General features: G+C 41.2%; 6 protein-coding genes across 11 annotated transcripts; 3 read left to right on the forward strand and 3 right to left on the reverse strand.

Annotated features, from left to right (window-relative positions):
- The first annotated feature begins 207 nt into the window (after positions 1-207).
- On the forward strand, positions 208-3,014 carry LOC115629569 (SRSF protein kinase 2-like). The gene has a single exon (XM_030526061.1). It carries the CDS (start codon positions 208-210, stop codon positions 2,794-2,796), a length of 2,589 nt encoding a protein of 862 aa, XP_030381921.1. The 3' UTR covers positions 2,797-3,014.
- Positions 3,015-3,192: 178 nt separating this feature from the next.
- Positions 3,193-6,058, forward strand: LOC115629553 (nudix hydrolase 2). 3 transcript variants are annotated; one of them, XM_030526039.1, is made up of 4 exons: positions 3,193-3,285; positions 3,952-4,332; positions 4,397-4,518; positions 5,230-6,058. In XM_030526039.1, the coding sequence occupies exons 2-4, from the start codon at positions 4,130-4,132 to the stop codon at positions 5,931-5,933; spliced, it is 1,029 nt and encodes a 342-aa protein (XP_030381899.1). In that variant the 5' UTR covers positions 3,193-3,285; positions 3,952-4,129; the 3' UTR covers positions 5,934-6,058. The 3 variants fall into 3 exon arrangements, with proteins under 3 accessions (XP_030381899.1, XP_030381900.1, XP_030381901.1); XM_030526040.1 differs by having other exon boundaries at positions 3,275-3,388; XM_030526041.1 differs by lacking the exon at positions 3,193-3,285 and adding an exon at positions 3,486-3,564.
- A 190-nt stretch (positions 6,059-6,248) lies between these two features.
- Positions 6,249-7,293, reverse strand: LOC115629554 (mitochondrial inner membrane protease subunit 1). The gene is made up of 3 exons (XM_030526042.1): positions 7,161-7,293; positions 6,871-7,048; positions 6,249-6,809 (listed from the first exon to the last, which is right to left on the reverse strand). Exons 2-3 carry the CDS (start codon positions 6,973-6,975, stop codon positions 6,417-6,419), a joined length of 498 nt encoding a protein of 165 aa, XP_030381902.1. The 5' UTR covers positions 6,976-7,048; positions 7,161-7,293; the 3' UTR covers positions 6,249-6,416.
- Positions 7,294-8,030: 737 nt separating this feature from the next.
- LOC115629556 (CDP-diacylglycerol--inositol 3-phosphatidyltransferase) lies at positions 8,031-10,328 on the reverse strand. Its single transcript, XM_030526047.1, has 5 exons — positions 10,115-10,328; positions 9,558-9,692; positions 8,624-8,777; positions 8,394-8,545; positions 8,031-8,326 (listed from the first exon to the last, which is right to left on the reverse strand). Exons 1-5 carry the CDS (start codon positions 10,164-10,166, stop codon positions 8,142-8,144), a joined length of 678 nt encoding a protein of 225 aa, XP_030381907.1. The 5' UTR covers positions 10,167-10,328; the 3' UTR covers positions 8,031-8,141.
- Positions 8,907-12,042, forward strand: LOC115629555. Of its 3 annotated transcripts, none has more exons than XM_030526044.1 (3): positions 8,907-8,968; positions 10,477-10,824; positions 10,926-12,042. In XM_030526044.1, exons 2-3 carry the CDS (start codon positions 10,646-10,648, stop codon positions 11,803-11,805), a joined length of 1,059 nt encoding a protein of 352 aa, XP_030381904.1. In that variant the 5' UTR covers positions 8,907-8,968; positions 10,477-10,645; the 3' UTR covers positions 11,806-12,042. The 3 variants fall into 3 exon arrangements, with proteins under 3 accessions (XP_030381904.1, XP_030381906.1, XP_030381905.1); XM_030526046.1 differs by having other exon boundaries at positions 8,923-8,968; positions 10,531-10,824; XM_030526045.1 differs by lacking the exon at positions 8,907-8,968 and having other exon boundaries at positions 10,460-10,824.
- A 1,535-nt stretch (positions 12,043-13,577) lies between these two features.
- Positions 13,578-18,033, reverse strand: LOC115629603 (ATP-binding cassette sub-family F member 2). 2 transcript variants are annotated; one of them, XM_030526098.1, is made up of 5 exons: positions 17,911-18,033; positions 16,135-16,896; positions 15,571-16,076; positions 14,200-14,736; positions 13,578-14,128 (listed from the first exon to the last, which is right to left on the reverse strand). In XM_030526098.1, exons 2-5 carry the CDS (start codon positions 16,805-16,807, stop codon positions 14,000-14,002), a joined length of 1,845 nt encoding a protein of 614 aa, XP_030381958.1. In that variant the 5' UTR covers positions 16,808-16,896; positions 17,911-18,033; the 3' UTR covers positions 13,578-13,999. The 2 variants fall into 2 exon arrangements, with proteins under 2 accessions (XP_030381958.1, XP_030381957.1); XM_030526097.1 differs by lacking the exon at positions 17,911-18,033 and adding an exon at positions 17,617-17,734.
- Positions 18,034-18,149: the final 116 nt, after the last annotated feature.

The raw sequence follows: 18,149 nt of genomic DNA on the forward strand, positions 1-18,149 counted from the left end.
GGTGAAGAAGGTTTTATTTGACTTAACGTGACTCCTGTGGCAAACAGCTTTTTAGTATTTATGTGTTTATGCGCACATTTCATAGTCAACTTGTGTAAGTTTTTTTTTTTTTTTTTGTTACAAAATGAATGCGCTTGGCGATATAATAAATACGCCCTGTCTTTTTGCAGCAACAGCCGCAATTACAGGGACAAAACCAATTCAAAAATGTCAGCCGAGCGTGAGTTTGTCAGCGCCGAGTTTGAGGAGGAAGAAGACGAGTTTGTCAGCTTTACGTCGAAGTCTTCCATCGAGACGAGCCTAGCAAGCAGTACCGAGCTCTCAGCCCTGATTCCAAAGACTCAGCCAACTAGTGCCCCTGGCATTGAGCAAATCTATCGCTCCCCAAAGAATCAACTGTCAAAGGAATTTGGAAATGTGAGCGATAGAATGCAAATGTCACAATTTAAGGATGATCAGCACGAATCGATGGGCCCTTGTAACTGTGGTGATTGTAGGGACAGAAGTTGTGATAATGGTGCAGATGCTGCCAATGGCAATGAGAATGGTGATGCGGGTGACAACAATTCGTCCCTGGAGTGTATGTCAATTTGTGGGAGCCACCACTCGACACAATACTATGACTGTCCCCAGATAAACAGCGCCAGCTCCGCGCGGCAATATCACCTCAACGACAGTGAGCAGGAGTCGTTGGTGGAGATGGAGCATCCCGCCGTCTTCGTTGAGGTTGAGACAGAGCGAACTGACTACTCGAACACCTACGAGGGAGATGGCGATTATGAGGACACTCCCGAGCCGAATCAGCCCACCGTAGTTGAGGAAAGTCCCGGTGATTATCGAATTGGTGGCTACCATCCCATTGCTGTTGGCGACATTTTTCAGAATCGCTACCATGTGCTCAAAAAACTGGGATGGGGTCATTTCTCGACCGTCTGGATGTGCCACGACTCGCAGACGCATCGCTATTGTGCAGTTAAGGTCGTCAAATCGGCCGAGCACTTTACAGAGACGGCGCGTGACGAGATCCGTCTATTGAAGAACATCGACAAGAGCAATTGGCATCCATTGCGAAGTCGATTGATCGAGCTAATGGATAACTTCCACATCAGTGGCGAGAACGGCACCCATCAATGCATCGTCTTCGAAGTGCTTGGCGACAACTTGCTGACGTTGATTCAGCGCTCACGCTATCGAGGCCTGCCCCTCTACAATGTGAAACAGATCGCTCGCCAGGTGTTAGAGGGTCTAGCTTTTTTGCACAATCAATGCCACATAATCCATACTGATCTGAAGCCCGAGAATGTGCTACTGGTGGCTGATGATGTGTCCGTTCGCTCACAGGCGAATATCGCTTCTAAAACCTATTTGGAGAGCTATGCAGGAGCAAAGGGCAAGGAGTCTGCAAAGCAATCTTCTCGTCTGGGTATTACTGTGGCGGTTTGCCCATATTCGCGTCTCCTAAACAACTCCAGTGACAGTAAGTTGACCAAGACAGCAAAGCGGCGGCTACGAGCGAGAATTAAGCGCAGCATAAGCTTCTTCAAGGCACACCGCCAGTGGCTACGTCGCCGTGGCGTCGAGGATTTACTAATGCTCGCCTCTCATGGCCTATTAACACCATCATTGGCTGCCGCAGGCGTTACAAATCAGCTCCCGTTTCTCCCGTTCGACGATCTAGTCATCCTGGATAGCAATGATCTCGCACAGCTCCAACGCTTGAATGTCTTTGAGCAAGTGGGAGACATGCCGGCCCCCATACAGCCTCATCCACACTTGCAGCAGCGCAGCGTGAGCGCGGCAGCTCGCATTGGCGAAGAGCCGCCATTGAGGCATTCGATGCTATTAAGTGTGGACGGCAACCTGCGTGGCAAGCGCGCTCCCAAACGTGGTGGAGCTGTCCCCTTTGGCTATTTGAATAATGTTCCTCTTGGAAACATTTACAAGCAGCTGGAGGGAAGTTCTGAAATGCTGAAGCTGCTCGTAAACAATCCAGAGAAATTTGTGCGTCGTGTGCAACAACGCGTGGAAGATGAAGACCGGAAGGCCCAGCCTCACCACCATCCGCAGCGAGCTCATATGCAACCATCGAAGAAGCACAAGAAACAGAATACAAATAAAAAGAAGATGCCTAAGTCACCATATGAAAAGCGTGAGCTGAAAGCTGGCGGGAGCATCTTCACCCAGCACAGAAAACAGGCGCAGTCCGAGATAAATTTGGATTTGCTGTCACGCAAGGATCCCGCCCTAGAGCCCTGCAAATTTCATGTAAAGATTGCTGACATGGGCAATGCCTGCTGGTTCCATCATCACTTTACCAATGACATTCAGACGCGTGAGTACCGAGCTGTTGAAGTTATCCTGGGCGCTGGCTATGATCAGGCTGCCGACGTTTGGAGCGCTGGATGTTTGTTTTGGGAACTGGCCACTGGTGATTACCTCTTCGATCCGCTTCTGCGACGCGGCAACGCCCCGCAGGATGAAGTGCACATTGCCAACATAATTGAGACATGCGGCTCCATACCCGAAAGTCTTATCAATTGTGGAGAATATGCGCCAGACTTTTTCAATAGCGATCATGAGCTGCGGAACATTAAGGAGCTAGCGCCACGCTCATTGGCCGCGACGCTTATCGAACATTATCGCTGGGCACCGCAGGATGCATACGAATTTGTCGAATTTCTCATGCCATTGCTAAATACAAATCCGCACCGTCGCCTCACGGCTAGCAACGCCTTGTTAGATGAATGGCTGATTTTGGATGAGAACCGAACCTGTGGCGGATCAGAACCGCATTAAGACGCAATTCCAACACTCACAATTCCAACTTATACATACGTATATGTATTTAAAACTGCAAGACTTTTTGATTATTATTACTTGTATATTTAAGTATTTTGGGACACCCTGGTTTAAGAAGTTTCAGAAGTCACCCATAGTTATGTACATAAGCATACTCACAAAAACATCATTTCCTATATATTTTGTGATACATTTTAAATTGGCAAGTTAACGTTATATGCAAAAATAAACATATAAACATATGTACTGTTGTCCAGTTGTACGTACATAGATCCATGTGTATTTAATTTAATTCAAATTGCCGTACGTTACAAGGAAATATATATAAAGCCAGCCCTAATGCTATCGATAACAATAACTTGGCTCATTGACAGCGTACAGCAGCCCTGGCCCAGCTGACTCACAGCTGTTGCATACCGTCTGCCTCGCGTTGAACTTTGTAACGCATGCCATACTCTTTAAACACACACAAAGTGGCGGGAGTTTGTAAGTTCATTTACAAATCATTATTAATAACCATAAGATTAGTGAGAACGGTTGCAATACATTTTAGGGCTGTGTTTAAACTGTGTCTATATGTGCTGGGCATGTATGTATTTCGATTAGTTTGTTATTACATAAAACTCGCTTTAATTGGCATATAATTCTGATAACAATTAGCGACGCGACTGATAAAAACAACAACAAAAAAGCTAACTGCCAAAGCGGAAGCGTAGCGCAAACAAATACGGACAGTCACCAAACGCCCACCAGGTGTCATTCAAGGTTGCCCTGTCGCTAGTTAATGTTGATATTTTGTTGTTGTTATTTGGTTATTGTTAAGCACGGTCCATTGCATATACAGTACAGACGCCCACGCGCGCCAAATTCGAATTGTCAGCCACAGAGACACACTGCCAATGACGTTGCTTATCAGTTGCACGATTGATTGACATCGCCATTTGGACATATGTATGTACATACATACATATGTATAGTATGTATGTGGTTTGTGTTCGTTACAGTATAAATTCAATATATTTGTAAATATGTCTTTTAAAGTAAAAATGAAAGCTCTTGGATCACCATAGCGAATGGGGACTGCTCGTGTATTTGTGTATTACTTGATAAACCCCTAAATTTCCCTTACTAATAATTTTTTTTATTGAACAGCATGCGCTGCCGCTTTTGTTTCAAGCTCCATAAATTGTAGGCAGTGGGACAGATAGCCGTGCTTTGCGGTAACGGTGACGCAAGGAACAGCAGCAACAGCACCCGGCTCAGTAGTTGATTATTCCCCACTGCCTAACGTTGGCATCGTCGTCGTCGATTGCCATTGCGCAATTATTTAATGTCGTCAACCGCACTGCTGTGCCGCAGACATTGTTTTAAATTCCGCGTGTTCAATTCATGGCGAACGCGCTTGCAGCGTCAAGAGCAGCACCACCAGCAACAGTTGTCCGTTAGAGCAACAGCCACAGCAGCAACGCAGTTGCCACGAGGAGGACGGAAACAAGTATCGGCACAACTACAAATAGTACGGCCGTACAAAGCGTGAGTATCGTGAGCGATTATCCGGAATAGATCCCACTTGAACTCAAGCTTATAAAATGTCCAGTTTCGAACCCATGGACGCGCCAAAGGAAGTCTTCCAGGGTAAAACCGATCGTTTCAAAGGTGTGACAGTCGATTGCAAAGACGAATGTCTGACTAACGCCCAATTTCAGGAAAAGCTTCAAAGTAAGTCGAAAAATGTTAAATATGTTAATAGTGGCATTCCTACAAGTCACACAGATTTAAACTAAGTGGATTCATTTTATAAAAAATTTAAACCAGCTTTCGTGTCCATTTAAATTGAATGCTGAAAGCGCTGAAGGTCTTTTCGTAAACTCCTAATAATATTTACTATTTAAATCAGTCTCTGAGGTTAATTCGTTTTTAAAAAAAGTGTGCGACCGTATTTTGTAAAATTTATTGTTAATCAAACTTATTACAAATTTAAATTTATTGAAGAAACGCCAAGAATTTTCTAAAAATTATTAATGCGATCTTATTATTTTATAAATATATGTCTGTACGTAAATTTTTATTGATTAGTTATGTTATACCTCTCCCTTTGTCCAACCGAGTGCTTCTTTCTCGGGGATCACAAGGAGTAATTGAATACTTCTGTCTTTTCGAGAAACCCAACGTTCGAAAACTTAAATATATTCTCAGCAGTATTCAAATTTTATTTGATTGAAACTCAAAAAATAAAAATAAAAACAAATGAGAAGAAAATAAATGTTTTGAATATATTTTTGTATCGGCTAGTCATTTCTTAAGATAGTTTTACATACATATATCAAACAATTTTAAGTGTCTGTAAATTGCTATTGACAGACCAATTGTAGGTGAAGGAACCATGATTTCAAGCACAAATTGATAATCACTTTAAATATTTTTCTACAGAATCGGTTGATTTTTGGAGTACGAACGGAAATCGCGCAATTTGGTTTTATGTCTATAAGAATCAAGCTGAATGGGTGCCCATTTTGGCGGAGGCTGGCTTCGATTTTCACCATGCACGAACTGGCGTTGTCGCCATGTACCGTTGGCTGCCGAAGGACGAGAGCAGCAACTTGCCCAACTACGCCCACACACTACTCGGCGTGGGAGGTCTTGTTATCAATGATAATGACGAGGTTCTAGTCGTATCTGATCGCTACGCGATGATACCTAACAGCTGGAAGCTACCTGGGGGCTACGTAGAGCCGCGCGAGAACCTCATCGATGCGGCCATTCGCGAAGTGTGCGAGGAGACGGGCATACAGACGACATTTAAATCGGTCGTATGTCTGCGACACTCGCATGGCGGCAACTTTGGTTGCTCCGACATTTACATGGTAGTAGGTCTGAAGCCTCTGAATTTGGACTTCAAGCGCTGTGAGCGCGAGATTGCGCGACTGCAATGGATGCCAATTCAGGAGTATCTAGAGCATCCCCAAGTGCACGAGACAAATCGGCACTTTGTGCGCACCTATCTGGACTATCAGCGACGGGGTCTGGTGCTCACCTGTCGCTGTGAAGTGCATCAGGTGCTGAAGAAGGAGTACAACTTATATTTTGTAGATCAACACACGCCGCAGTCAACATCAAATGAAGCCACAAAGTAGCCAGAAGCGGAACAACAGCGCAATTATTTTTGTTTAAATTTCCCTTTGTGCATGTTTAGTTAAAATTTGTAGCTATATAATATTTTTTGGATGGGTGTAATTAAAAAAAAGCTTTAACATCTATACTTGGGTTTGCAAACGTGAACGTCCAAAACCAGTTCAACAAAATCCACACATAAATCTTAAAGGAAAATCATTTGTGTCTTCTAATATTCTACAGAACTTGAATTTTGTGGAACTACAGGTTTGAATTATAATTACTGGACTATATATCATAGTGATTGCCACAAGAATCTTCGCTGGAACAAACAACAGTTTACTTTTTTTCTCAATTTTTGTTTTTCTGGATCAGTTTTTCGCAAATACAGACAAGTTAAATAGCATATTTATTTACATGTTTCAGTTTGAAGAAAGGAATAGTTAATCATAAACTTGTAATTTTGGTTTAAATCCTCTTTTTCATAAGCACTGTTGATGTGTGCCCTATAAGCCCGATAATTGCGACAGCGGCCAGACGCGGCACACTACACGACTCCGTATGAGCCCCAAAGGGATAGGCCCATAATAACGAGAGTCGGAACTGTTACCCTTGTTATCGCCCTCGATCCAAACACAACCACGCGGCACATAATCCGTGGTCATGGCTGTCTTCACCGGCTTTTGCACGGACTCTGCCTCAATGGGATGCGGCTTCTGGGTGACAATACGCTCGCCAGAAACAGCAACAATGCGCTTGCATATATATTGGTCGGCATTGACGGGCGAGACAGCGATGATGATGTCGCCGGACTGATAATTGCGCCAGTACTTTGATATCCGTTCCGTCAGCAAGACGTTGTCCGAGAACAGCGTCGGCTCCATGGAAGGACCCTTGCACTAGAGAGCGCTTGACATTAGCCAAGCATAGAATCATTGACAGCTGCTTCCTTCAACTTACCAGTACAAAGTCGCCAAGATATTCGAACGTACAGTGGGTTATACAAGCATATTGTATGGTTATTCGCATCAGACTGCGTAAGCGCGTCAATATATTATATTTCATGCTTATATAGCCACTGAAAAGCGCTCGCTTCTAGTCCGATCAGTGCATCTTAGCCGGGTTTAAAGATTCTAAACTAAAACGAAAGCAAACGCTTAACCGAAGAGCACAAAACGGCTGCAGCCAGGGATACATCATTTTGCAACAGCTGTCTGAGGGCACCGCAAGGCAACTGTAAACTTATTTACCTTGCTGTTTGACCGAGGTGGCAGCTTCTTTTTCTGTTGTCGCTATCGGCTAACACTGTTTGACTATCGCAGGCCCGCAGTTTTCAAAAATAATTTCGTATACAAAATACAAAAACGCTCGACATTAACAAATGAACACGTGTGTGAATAATAATAGAATACATCTTCAATATGTTGTTTATTGACAACTGCTCCAACATTTTTGAGTAAATTTGCATTGCATTCGTGACTGTTACAAAAAAAAATATATATATATTTTACAACATTGAATTGTTACTCCACATGTGAGTAAATACAATTACAGGTACCCGCCGTACAACTTAGAAGTTTTTAGTTCATGATTCGGCTACAAGTTTACAATTGTTTGACATACATTAAATAGAATATTAAGAATTCATTCACTACAAATGGGCGGTCACTAATCTAACCAATTTATTTACCAACCCATTAACAATTATCGTTTTTTTTTCATATTTTTTTTTGTATTTTTACTAGTTACAATTTTGGAAGTAGTAGTAATTACTGTTTTACTCAAAAAATAATAACAATTTAAAAAATACATACTATAAAAAATATAAATAAATACAATAAACTTTGGAAATACACAAACACTTTCAATTGTTCCAAAATTGATAATTATGTATGCATAATTTTATACATAAACACATGTGCTTGCGTGTGTTTTTGTATGTACAATTCAAGCGCAACATAAGATAAATAACCTTTAAACTAAAACATAAAGTATACTATGCAAATAATAAATATGTAACGACTACATATGTACGATTTGTTTTGTTCGAAAGGAGGTACACTGCTCTCCATTCTCCACCTTCAAAATATATAACTAAAATTCAAAATAAAATCAACAAATAGCGTGCTAATGTAAATATATAACTAGAGTTCGACTATTCATAGTTCATTTTGGAATCGAAAAGTTTTTGCTTAGTACTTTTAAATAATTGCCGACGACAGTTGTTTAATCTATTCCAACTTCTTGCCACCTACAGCTACCTCCTCCTTCTGACGCTTCTCCTGACGTTCACGCACGTCGACAGCAGCCAAATCAACGCCAGCCACATAGGCGTGCATTATAGAGATCAGGGACTTGAGCACAGCAAATGGAGCCGACAGGAATGCCAGTATTTTGAAGAGCGAAGCTCCAAATACTAGAGAACAAGACAAAATACAATCGAATGTAATTAAAAATAAATCCAGCAATGATATATTACGTACTCAACGGCCCATAGGTGAAATTTAACAGATATAGGCAAATGTAGAACAGCTCGTTGACGCAACACATGAAGGTCAATACATCCTTCTGATAGTAGATGCGCATTACAAAGTTATCGTTCACCTTATGCGAGACACGACCAACGATAACGCTCCTGCAAACACATAGAACACAATAAACATATGTGCATTATATTGAATAAGAAACAGCTCGAACATTGATATATGCTTACGTTTGCATATAAAGCCAATGACAGGCCACATCAATGGCAATTGATAGCTGGAACCAGAACATATAGCGAGGATAGAAATACGCCAGGGTGACCAGCAAACCTGTTGTGCCGCAACGATCCGTCAGTTGGTCCAGCATGGCGCCAAACCGAGTGCCTGAAGTTTGCAATATGAGATTAAAATTATAGTAGGCTTTGGTATTTTAGTCAAGCCGTGTGCCCCTATTTCGTCTGTAAATTGCTACTCATTTCAAAGCTGTGCAACAGTGCAAAAATTGATTCCTTCTAAAGTTGTTTTTTTCGCATTATATTCAGAATTTTACATGTAAAAATTTTAGTAACATTTAGGTAAGTTTTCAAGCTACGCCGAAAAACATCATATAGGCAAATTATGATAATGGAGAACTGACATACAAATCAATAGATCAGTGTGTGTGTGTGTGTGTGTGTGTGTTGTGGGGAATATTTTCTGTAATATTCACAATATCCATATATGTATGTACATGTGATATTTATTAGCTACCGATACGGTAGACGATATGAAAAAGTCTTCCAAATGCTTGAAAAATAATCTTCCTCTAGACTAACAATTGCTAGCGTGTTGACCATATAAAGGTGAAAATAAAACGCGATACAAATATTTATGAAGAAATTATAGATTGCTGGGGTTGTAAACAATGTGTGTGTGTGATAGAGTATGTATGTATATATAAAAGCCCACGGCGACGGGAAAAAAAAGTTCTATAATTCTAGTGCGCCGCAACTAGCGTTTTCAATAGCCGGTGACCGGGTGTGTCCATACGTATGAATATGTGTATGCACATTTATATGTAAATATGTACACACATGACTACGTCATTGTGTGTATGTAACCGCATTGTATGGTCTGACGTGTACAGAAGAACATGGATTTTGTATTCCAATTCTAAATGCTTACTCTGATTAAAGGCCCGTGCTGCATGTCCATCGACGGCATCCAGAAGGGCACTTATTGCGTAACACCAACCAGAGATCACATAGTTCGTTGACATAAACCAGAAGGCAATTAGAGCCAGAACGATGCGCGCATAACCTGTACAAGAAATTAAGGCCAAGAGTGGAGAGGAGTCATTGAGAAATACTTAGGTAGGTGGGCAATCAATAAGAAGACGATGTTGTTGCTACTTGTTTGTTTTTATAACATTATGGGAATTGTTAAGACACTATTGTTGTTGTTATTGTAGTCAAGTATGTATGGACATGTATGTGCATATGTATGTAGTCTGCATTTTACAGGTTGCAGCCCGCGAAATTTTTGAGCTTTGGGACAGAATCGGCAACGAAACGACGCTAATTAAATTAAAAGCGTATGTGAAACAACAACAACGACAACCAGATTAGGTGGGTGCGTAATTATTGTTTGTATCATAAATTCCATACGTTGAGTTTATTTACATACATACATGCATATATACATACATATGTGTGTACATATCAAATAATAACAAATCTTACCAATCAAATTTGGCACAAAGATGAAAACATTGTCGTGTTCGGCGATGGCCATTTTATGCGCGTTAATAACGAACAAACGTTTGATTAGCTTATCAATTTATTAATTCCTTTTAATGGGCCCCTTTCGTCCTGCCTATTAAATGCTTAGCGCGTGCCGTGCGCTTATAATTGCTACAGTTCTTACTTGTATATATTCTATGCGCTCTCTCCCTCTGCAATTTTGCCTGTATTCGATACACCTGTGCACATTCAGTGTTGGAAAGCGTTAGCGCAGGGCTGCGTATGCGCAACAGCTGTTATGAGTCTGGCAGCACGGTGTAATAAAGAAAATCAGCCGCTGTTTGTGTTTTCTTTTGTTTTAGTGTTTGGTAAATGCAAATTGGATATAATATAAATGTAAATTTGAGCAATTACAGTTAAGTGTAAACACACGTCTGGGCAGACAGGGCAACATGTTGTTCAAACGAAGTTAGCTGAGCTCCAATCAACTGAATTTTAGAGAGACCGCGCTCCCCTTGAAACTTCACCAGCATGGACAAATTACGGAGTGTTCCTGGCACCAGCTCAAACATAAGTTACACCGGCAACGTGGTTCCGCCTTCCATTGAGCAGCAACAGGACAACAATAGTGAGGACTACCCAAAGACTCTAATTGAACAGTACATGCGGGCATCGGGAAAAATTAAAAAAATCGAACGCACGGTGTTCAAGTAAGTCCAAATGGTGGATGATAATCATCTTATTTAGTTTTCCATTCTCCAGCAAATTAATTTGCCACCCTTTTTGTTTTTCTCACCTTCCTTCTTTGCAGACGTTTCGCACCGAATGTGACGGAAGTGCAAGCAGATTTTCAGCGTTTGGCCTATAGTTTCGAAGATATGGGCATCATGCAATATGCGGCAATGTGCCACATGGGCTTTGCCAAATGCGAATCCTACGGTGGAGCGAAGCAGCGTGAAGCTGAGGCCTATGTGCGAGCCGCTAGAGACTTTATGTTCGCGCACAGCGAGTTTGGCACAATACACATGCGCACAGCCCACAACGGCTTCCGGGAAGGTGCCTTGCATTGCTATAACAAGGCATCGGAGCGCGTGGCCGATGGGGGTGTAGCCAAGGCATCTGTATTGCGCGAGCTGAAGTACCTGCATAATCAGCTAGATCGCACCAGCGCGTTTGCATCACCCGCGCATCGCATTAATGATCTAGAATTAGCTGCTGAACAATATATGAGACGTGGTGATTATTTGGGTGCTCTGCAACAATACGATGACATTGTAGATAATATCTATGAGCGCAAACGGGCGGGCATGTATGGCGAGCTACTACGTCAGGCAGAGGTAATGCGTCTAATGCTGTTGGTGCATCTAAATTTGACACCAGTGCGTCAATCGCCGGCACACATTAAACTTTTAGAATACTATTATTCGCTGGCTATTCATCCGGAGGAGCCCTCCGACGAAGAGGACCGGCCTACAACAGAAGCAAAGCAAACTAATAAGCAGGTGCCAGGCGCCTTTGTGCCAGAGTATCAGCGGCAAACGTTGGCCGAGATTGTGTGTGCGTGGGTGGAGCGGAAATTGTGCGAGCTTAAGGTTCTAATAATGCATTTTTCATGCGAGTTTTGCTCGATCAGTAATATGGAGCGACAGCTTGTGAAAAAGATATATTCCGATTTATGCAAAATATTTTAGAGCGCACAACAGACGCCGGCTTCAAGTCAACATCAACGATGATCTCAGATTATAAATCGAGATTAACACTAGATCACACTCATGTAAATATCGCCAGTCGTGGCTGCAACTCTGTAACGTGCCTACAAGCATTATAACACATAAAATAACACACAATATTTAAAACCGTATATTATTTGTAAATAGACATAGATATAAAATGTCGTCACAATAAACCTTATACACTTAATCAATCAATTAACGTGATGCAAAGCCAGTATGGACTTACGTCAACAAAAAGGTAAGAAACAAGAAGAAATGATTTTCATAAAGCCCGACTAATGCTAAGCAACGGCAGTTTCATTTTTAACAATAGTTGAAATAATTGATATGCAACAGCATATCTGACACAAAACTTAAGACCAGAGAAAATTTCAGAATCAAAAAATAGCTGCTATTGATAGCCCATTAAATTGGAAAGAATTTGTTTAATATCTAGGGATTTTTTTACCCATAGGGTGAAAAGGGTATATTAGGTTTGTGCAAAGTATGTAACAGGCAGAAGGAAGAACCTCCCATAAAGTACATACATATATTCTTAATCAGCATGAACGCCTTGATTTCGGAAACGGCTGAGCGCATATGAACCAAACTTAGTCTCCAAGTTCCTAGTCTATACGAGTTTATTTTATATTTTTGATTTTCACCATGCTACAGAATTTTGATTAAATAAATATAATACACATTTCCAAGACTACCAGAAAACGTTTCACTAAATGGCTTTCAGGGGCACTAGTCCCTACTGATGGTGGGTCAGCACTGAAAGACCTTTTGACAGATTCAATTATTCCTAAAAGCAGACTGGTCCCAATGGAATTTATATGTATTTGCATGCACATCTATTGCAACGCCACACCATCCTATCCAATCTGCGGAATATCTTCTATTCAAGCTATTTTTTAAAAAGATATTGCTTTTTTTTAATAATTACAAGTTTGAATTTTTATTATTTTGGGCTTGTCCAAGCAAACTAAGTAGGTAGTCTTGCAATTTGTTTAGCTCTTGAATGTGGCTCCTGTTGCCTTAGTCAGCCAAGAATTGCTCAAAATACATCAATATGTATCTTTTGTCCATATATAGTATGTGCATTAATATATGATAAATATTTTGTTACATTTTCTATGCACAACGCACTGCGAATATTTTGTTACACGTATGTATGTATATTGTTTAACCTTAGCACAACATGTCGCATCGATTTAGTTTTTTGTCATCCTATAAAATGTGTTTTCTATTATTTGTAATGTAACAAGAGATTTTTGTTTGGGCTGTGCCTGGTTTGTAGTATATTTTAATTAAATTACAGTATTTGTTGGTATTGAATTTGATTTGTGCACCGATTTCTGTGCCATACACATACATGTTTATTTCGTTTGCAATTAACAAGTTTCTAATTTAATTACATACATACAATGGTTCATATTTAGAATATCTGTGTGGTCAGCAAGCAGTTGAGATGTGTCATCTTCCTCGGCTTTCTCTTTCCCTCTCACTGTTTAGCTGAGACTCTGTCTCGCTCTTCAACTGCTGCTGCCATAACTTGGAAGGAGGGGGGAGGCAGTGACAACTTTGCAGTTTCCGGTTCTGGTTGTCGCTTCCAAACGAGCGCCATTATTTATTGTATTTTATTTTTAATATATTTATATATATATTTATGTATATAGCGTAAATAAATTACAAAAACTCTACAAAAAATTATTAAGCAAGTTACATAAGCGAAACATCACAAGCAGTTTTGTTGATTTTGTTTTAGGGATTTTCTTCTTTTTCTCTTACAACGTGTTTTACAATTAATTTCATTCATTTATTTTATCGTTCGACACAAAAAATAAAAACAATTCAGCTAGAATTTAAGTTAACATGGGTGTGTGTGTGTGTGTGTGAGAGTAGTTCTGGTTCCTGTTGTTGTAGTTGTTGTTGTTGTTTTCTTACTGCATATATAAACAAATATATTTGTTTCAACACAATGTTGTCTAAGCGCACGCGCAAGTTCAACCCAAAACGAATTTCGCACAGTGTAGGCAGAGCCATGAGTGGGCCATTTAAGAGAGGAGATAGTGTGTAGCGGAGAGTGTGTGTGTTGCAGTTTCTGTAAGTGTTGTGTGTTGTTGATCTATTTAAACCAGTGACCGGCACAAGTAGAGGTCTTCTACTTTTACTTCGCCTTGGCCTTCTTTTCATTCTCTGATGTAATCTTGTTCTTCAAATGATCCTTGTAATCTAATATACCACCCTTCCATTTGGTAACCGTCTCCTTTTCGCAAACCCAAATTTCTTCAGCCACCTGACAAACGATAAACCGAGAATTAGCAATAATCTTTAATATATTATGGGATATATATCGATGTAGCTCACCTGATTGATCAGACGGAAATCGTGGCTAACCAGAACCATACCGCCATCGAAATCGTTGATGGCATCCGCCAATGCATCGATTGTCTCCATATCCAAATGATTGGTAGGTTCGTCAAGCAAAAGCAGATGTGGCACTTGCCACGCAAGCCAGGCAAAGACGACGCGACAACGCTGGCCATCAGACAGCTGACGTATGGGACAGACCTGCTGGCGACCTGTCAGGCCGTAACGTCCAATAATCTTACGCATCTCCTCCTTCTCCTTGACATCGGGGAAGGCCCTCATCATGTACTCGAGCGGACTGGCGTCCAGATCCAAAAGCTCGTGAAGATGTTGGTGGTAGCGTGCAATGCGCAAATGTGAGTTCTTGCGTATCATGCCCGAAGTGGGCACCAGATCGCCATAGAGTAGCTTCAAAAGTGTTGATTTTCCAGCACCATTCGGCCCCACCAACGCTAGACGTGTATCTAGATCGATACCAAATTCGAGGTTCTTATAGATCCACGGTGTTTCATCGTTGTAACGAAAGTGTACATTCTAAAATCCAGATTAGAGTTGAGTAAATACTTGGCTTATACGTCTAATTTGAAGGGTAACGAAATCAAATTTTTACTATACAGTCTTTTCCACATTGCAATCAAAAAATTATCTATCCTATGTTGTCATTATTTGTGCCTTATACTAATTACCTAGAGCAACATTTTACGAACGTGGATAAAAATAAAACAGCTCTAAAGTACTATTAAAGAAATGGCGTCTTAAAAATACTTTCCCGTAAAGCAACAGCTGATTACACAAGAGAGAACAAATTTTTGCCTCAACTCTGGATCATGCATACCCCAAAAATTTGCACAACTTTTTTTCGTGTTTTTTGTTTAAAGTAGAATGATGTTTTGCTTCTGCGCTTACAAGTGTACTTTTTGAAATATTAGAAATATTATTAGAGATATTATTGCAATCTTGTTAAGATATTTTTGCACGCTTTATTAGTTCTCAAGTTAAAATTTGTTAGCTTTTTAAAATAAGATATAAAAAAAAGAAACTTTTATGTTGTTTAAATTTTGAAAATTCTATATTAGATTATAGGAGTACTAAAGGGCATACTGAACACGGTTTAGCACCTACATATTTATTAAAAACATAAAATTAGTTTCAAATTTGAGATTCCTATATTTCTAACATTTTTAAAATATTTTAAATGATCCAAAAAGAAGCCAATATCGATTTAAGATTAGCTTTAAAAATAGTGCAAATGCTAAATTCTTTTTAAAATAAATTTTCAGGCTCAGCCGGAGAGTTTGAGATGAAAAACTAGTTACACCGCAAGCACCATTTGAATTTATGTAGCTGAAATTTTACTATCAGTCTCACCTGCACCATAATCACAGGTGGCGGCACCTTGCCGCATGATGGGAAGTAGAAGTTCAACGTCTTGTCGTCCGACACCTTTTCCGTGAGACCCTGTGCAACCATCTTGGCCAGTGTCTTCTCCTTGGACTGAGCTTGACGCGCCAATTTGGCCGAACCGTGACCGAAACGGGCTATATAGTTCTTCATGTGCGAGATCTGATCCTGCTCCCAGTTATACTGCTTCATCTGGTTCTCTAATAGCTCCATGCGTGTGCGCACAAAAGCCTCATAATTGCCTGTATAATATTTGAGACGTTTCTTGGTCATGTGTATGATGTTGGTGCAAACGCCATTGAGGAAGTCCTGTGAATGCGAAATGAGCACCAATATACGTTTATATGTTTTGAGTTCTTCCTCCAGCCACACGCAGGCATCTAGATCCAAGTGATTAGTCGGCTCGTCTAGAAGCAACAAATGGGGCTTGACGAAAAGCGCACGGGCTAGCGCAATACGCATACGCCAACCACCTGAAATAGCAAAGAAGTTAGATGCTATATAGTGGGTGATAGCCAGCTGTGGGCTAACCTGAGAAATCCTTGGCCTGTTTCTGTTGCATGGCCTTGTCAAATCCCAGACCGTGTAGAATACGAGCTGCCTTTGCCTCGGCCTGATCCGCTGACATATCATCGAGTCGCTCATAGATATCAATCAGTTGCTCCTGTGCATCGTCCTCCTCGCTCATGGCCAGCTCTTCGGCCAGTTTCTCCAGCTTGATACGCTCCTCATCCACCTCCATGACGCACTGCAATGCACTTTTAGTGCTCGCCGGGATTTCGCGCGTCAGATGGAAAATATCAATGTGTTCGGGTATGGGAACCTCACGGTTGCCTAAAACCGCAAGCAAGGATGACTTGCCACAACCATTTAGACCGATGACGCCATAGCGCCGCCCACAATTCAACTCGAGCATGGTATCTTGCAGCAGCTCCGAGCCGAAGAACGTGATCGAGAAATTGGCAATTTTTATATCACGCGAACGCGGATGGACGGCCAAAGAACCAGTACAGGAACGTGCCTCAGCACTGATACGAGCCTCTTCGGCCAGCTTAGCGCACAGTTTCTCCTCCTCAGTCATTTCACGCTCAGGCTGTCCGTTGGTGCCATTTGTGCCTTTCTTTGTTGAAGGTATTTGTTGGATCTTCTTGTTGCGCGCGTCCTTCTTGCGCTGAGCATCGCGTTTCTTAGCATCGGATGGCATCTTGTTGTTTTTAGACAAATTTACAACAAATCTGAATGCGTTCTATTTGAAACGGGTGTGTGTGGAATCTATGCCAAAGGGTTTGTGTGCTGTAAGTATAAAAGGAAAATAAAAAACTCCAGTAAGTGACTGAATTTACAAAGTTGAAACGTACAATTCTAATTTATTATTCGACAAAAATATGAAGCTGACTTTTAGGCTCCTATAAAAATCAATCAACCCCAAATAACGACGCCGCACTTTTGCATCGTGTGTACAATAACCAAAGCTGTTTTAACATACTATGTATTTATTTATGTTTTTTGCGGCGCTGCTCTATATTGAAAGAAGTTTGAATTGCATGTTGTTAGGGCTGTCAAATTGTGGTGATTGTTGCTGAGCGCGCGAACCTCACTCACACACACACCGAATGCTAACACTGGCTATAGCGAAAAAGAGTAAAGGAATCCATAAAGAGCGTTACAAGTTTGCACGTCACTAATTCCCATCTGCACTGCACTCACAACAACAATAACGATGACAGCAACACAACACACAGACACCGTCCATATGCGTATTGGCGAAATGAATCATTTTGCAATGCACAAAAGAATTCCACTATAGAAGGCCACTGCGGCACCGGACGGTGGCAGAAGAAAAAGTTGAGCGTGCGCCAGTGCCAGACAATGGCGTATGAAGTGCTGGCGGAGGGATAAGACTGCTCCCCGCACACACGCACATGTGCATACACTCATCAGCACGCCTGCTACTGGTCCATCGCATTATTGAATTTTTCACGAATGTGCGGGTGTTAATATTGCAACACTAACCTTAATTTTTTAATATGAAAAAAAGAAGAGCAGCTGACAACCCCAACTCAAGCTAAAATGTCTAAAAAAAAAGAATTTCTTTCAACACACACAATGCAACAACGGACACCACTCGCCAATAAACGGAACACACACGCGCACGGAGCAGCTGCAAAAAACTGAAGAAATGACAGACTGAGCAACTTCCACGTGTTTCGGCTGGTTTTGTAGTGCGTACGTAGGTTTGCCGCGCGCATCAAAATGTAACCAATGTAGCTTTGCCACGGCCACGTTGGGTTCACTTGACATACACACCTATAACACGTTTTGAAAAAAATAAACGCGTTAAAACGCTTAACGTATAAAGATTTATTAATAAAAGAAACGATGCGCCAACATTTAATACTTTTATACAGTGTGCAAAATCCCTTCGGAAATGTGGCAGCACTCGAAATCAGCCAATGTACTATCGTACCAGCTCTCAATGATATCGTTATCGTTTAACTGCTATCTATCGCAGCGCCTATCGTGTGCGGTTGCCATCAACTGTGGGG

This window comes from Scaptodrosophila lebanonensis, unplaced genomic scaffold (assembly GCF_003285725.1).
Source record: "Scaptodrosophila lebanonensis strain 11010-0011.00,11010-0021.00 unplaced genomic scaffold, SlebRS2 tig00000159-arrow-arrow-pilon, whole genome shotgun sequence".
In the NCBI taxonomy this organism is placed as follows: Eukaryota; Metazoa; Arthropoda; class Insecta; order Diptera; family Drosophilidae; genus Scaptodrosophila; species Scaptodrosophila lebanonensis.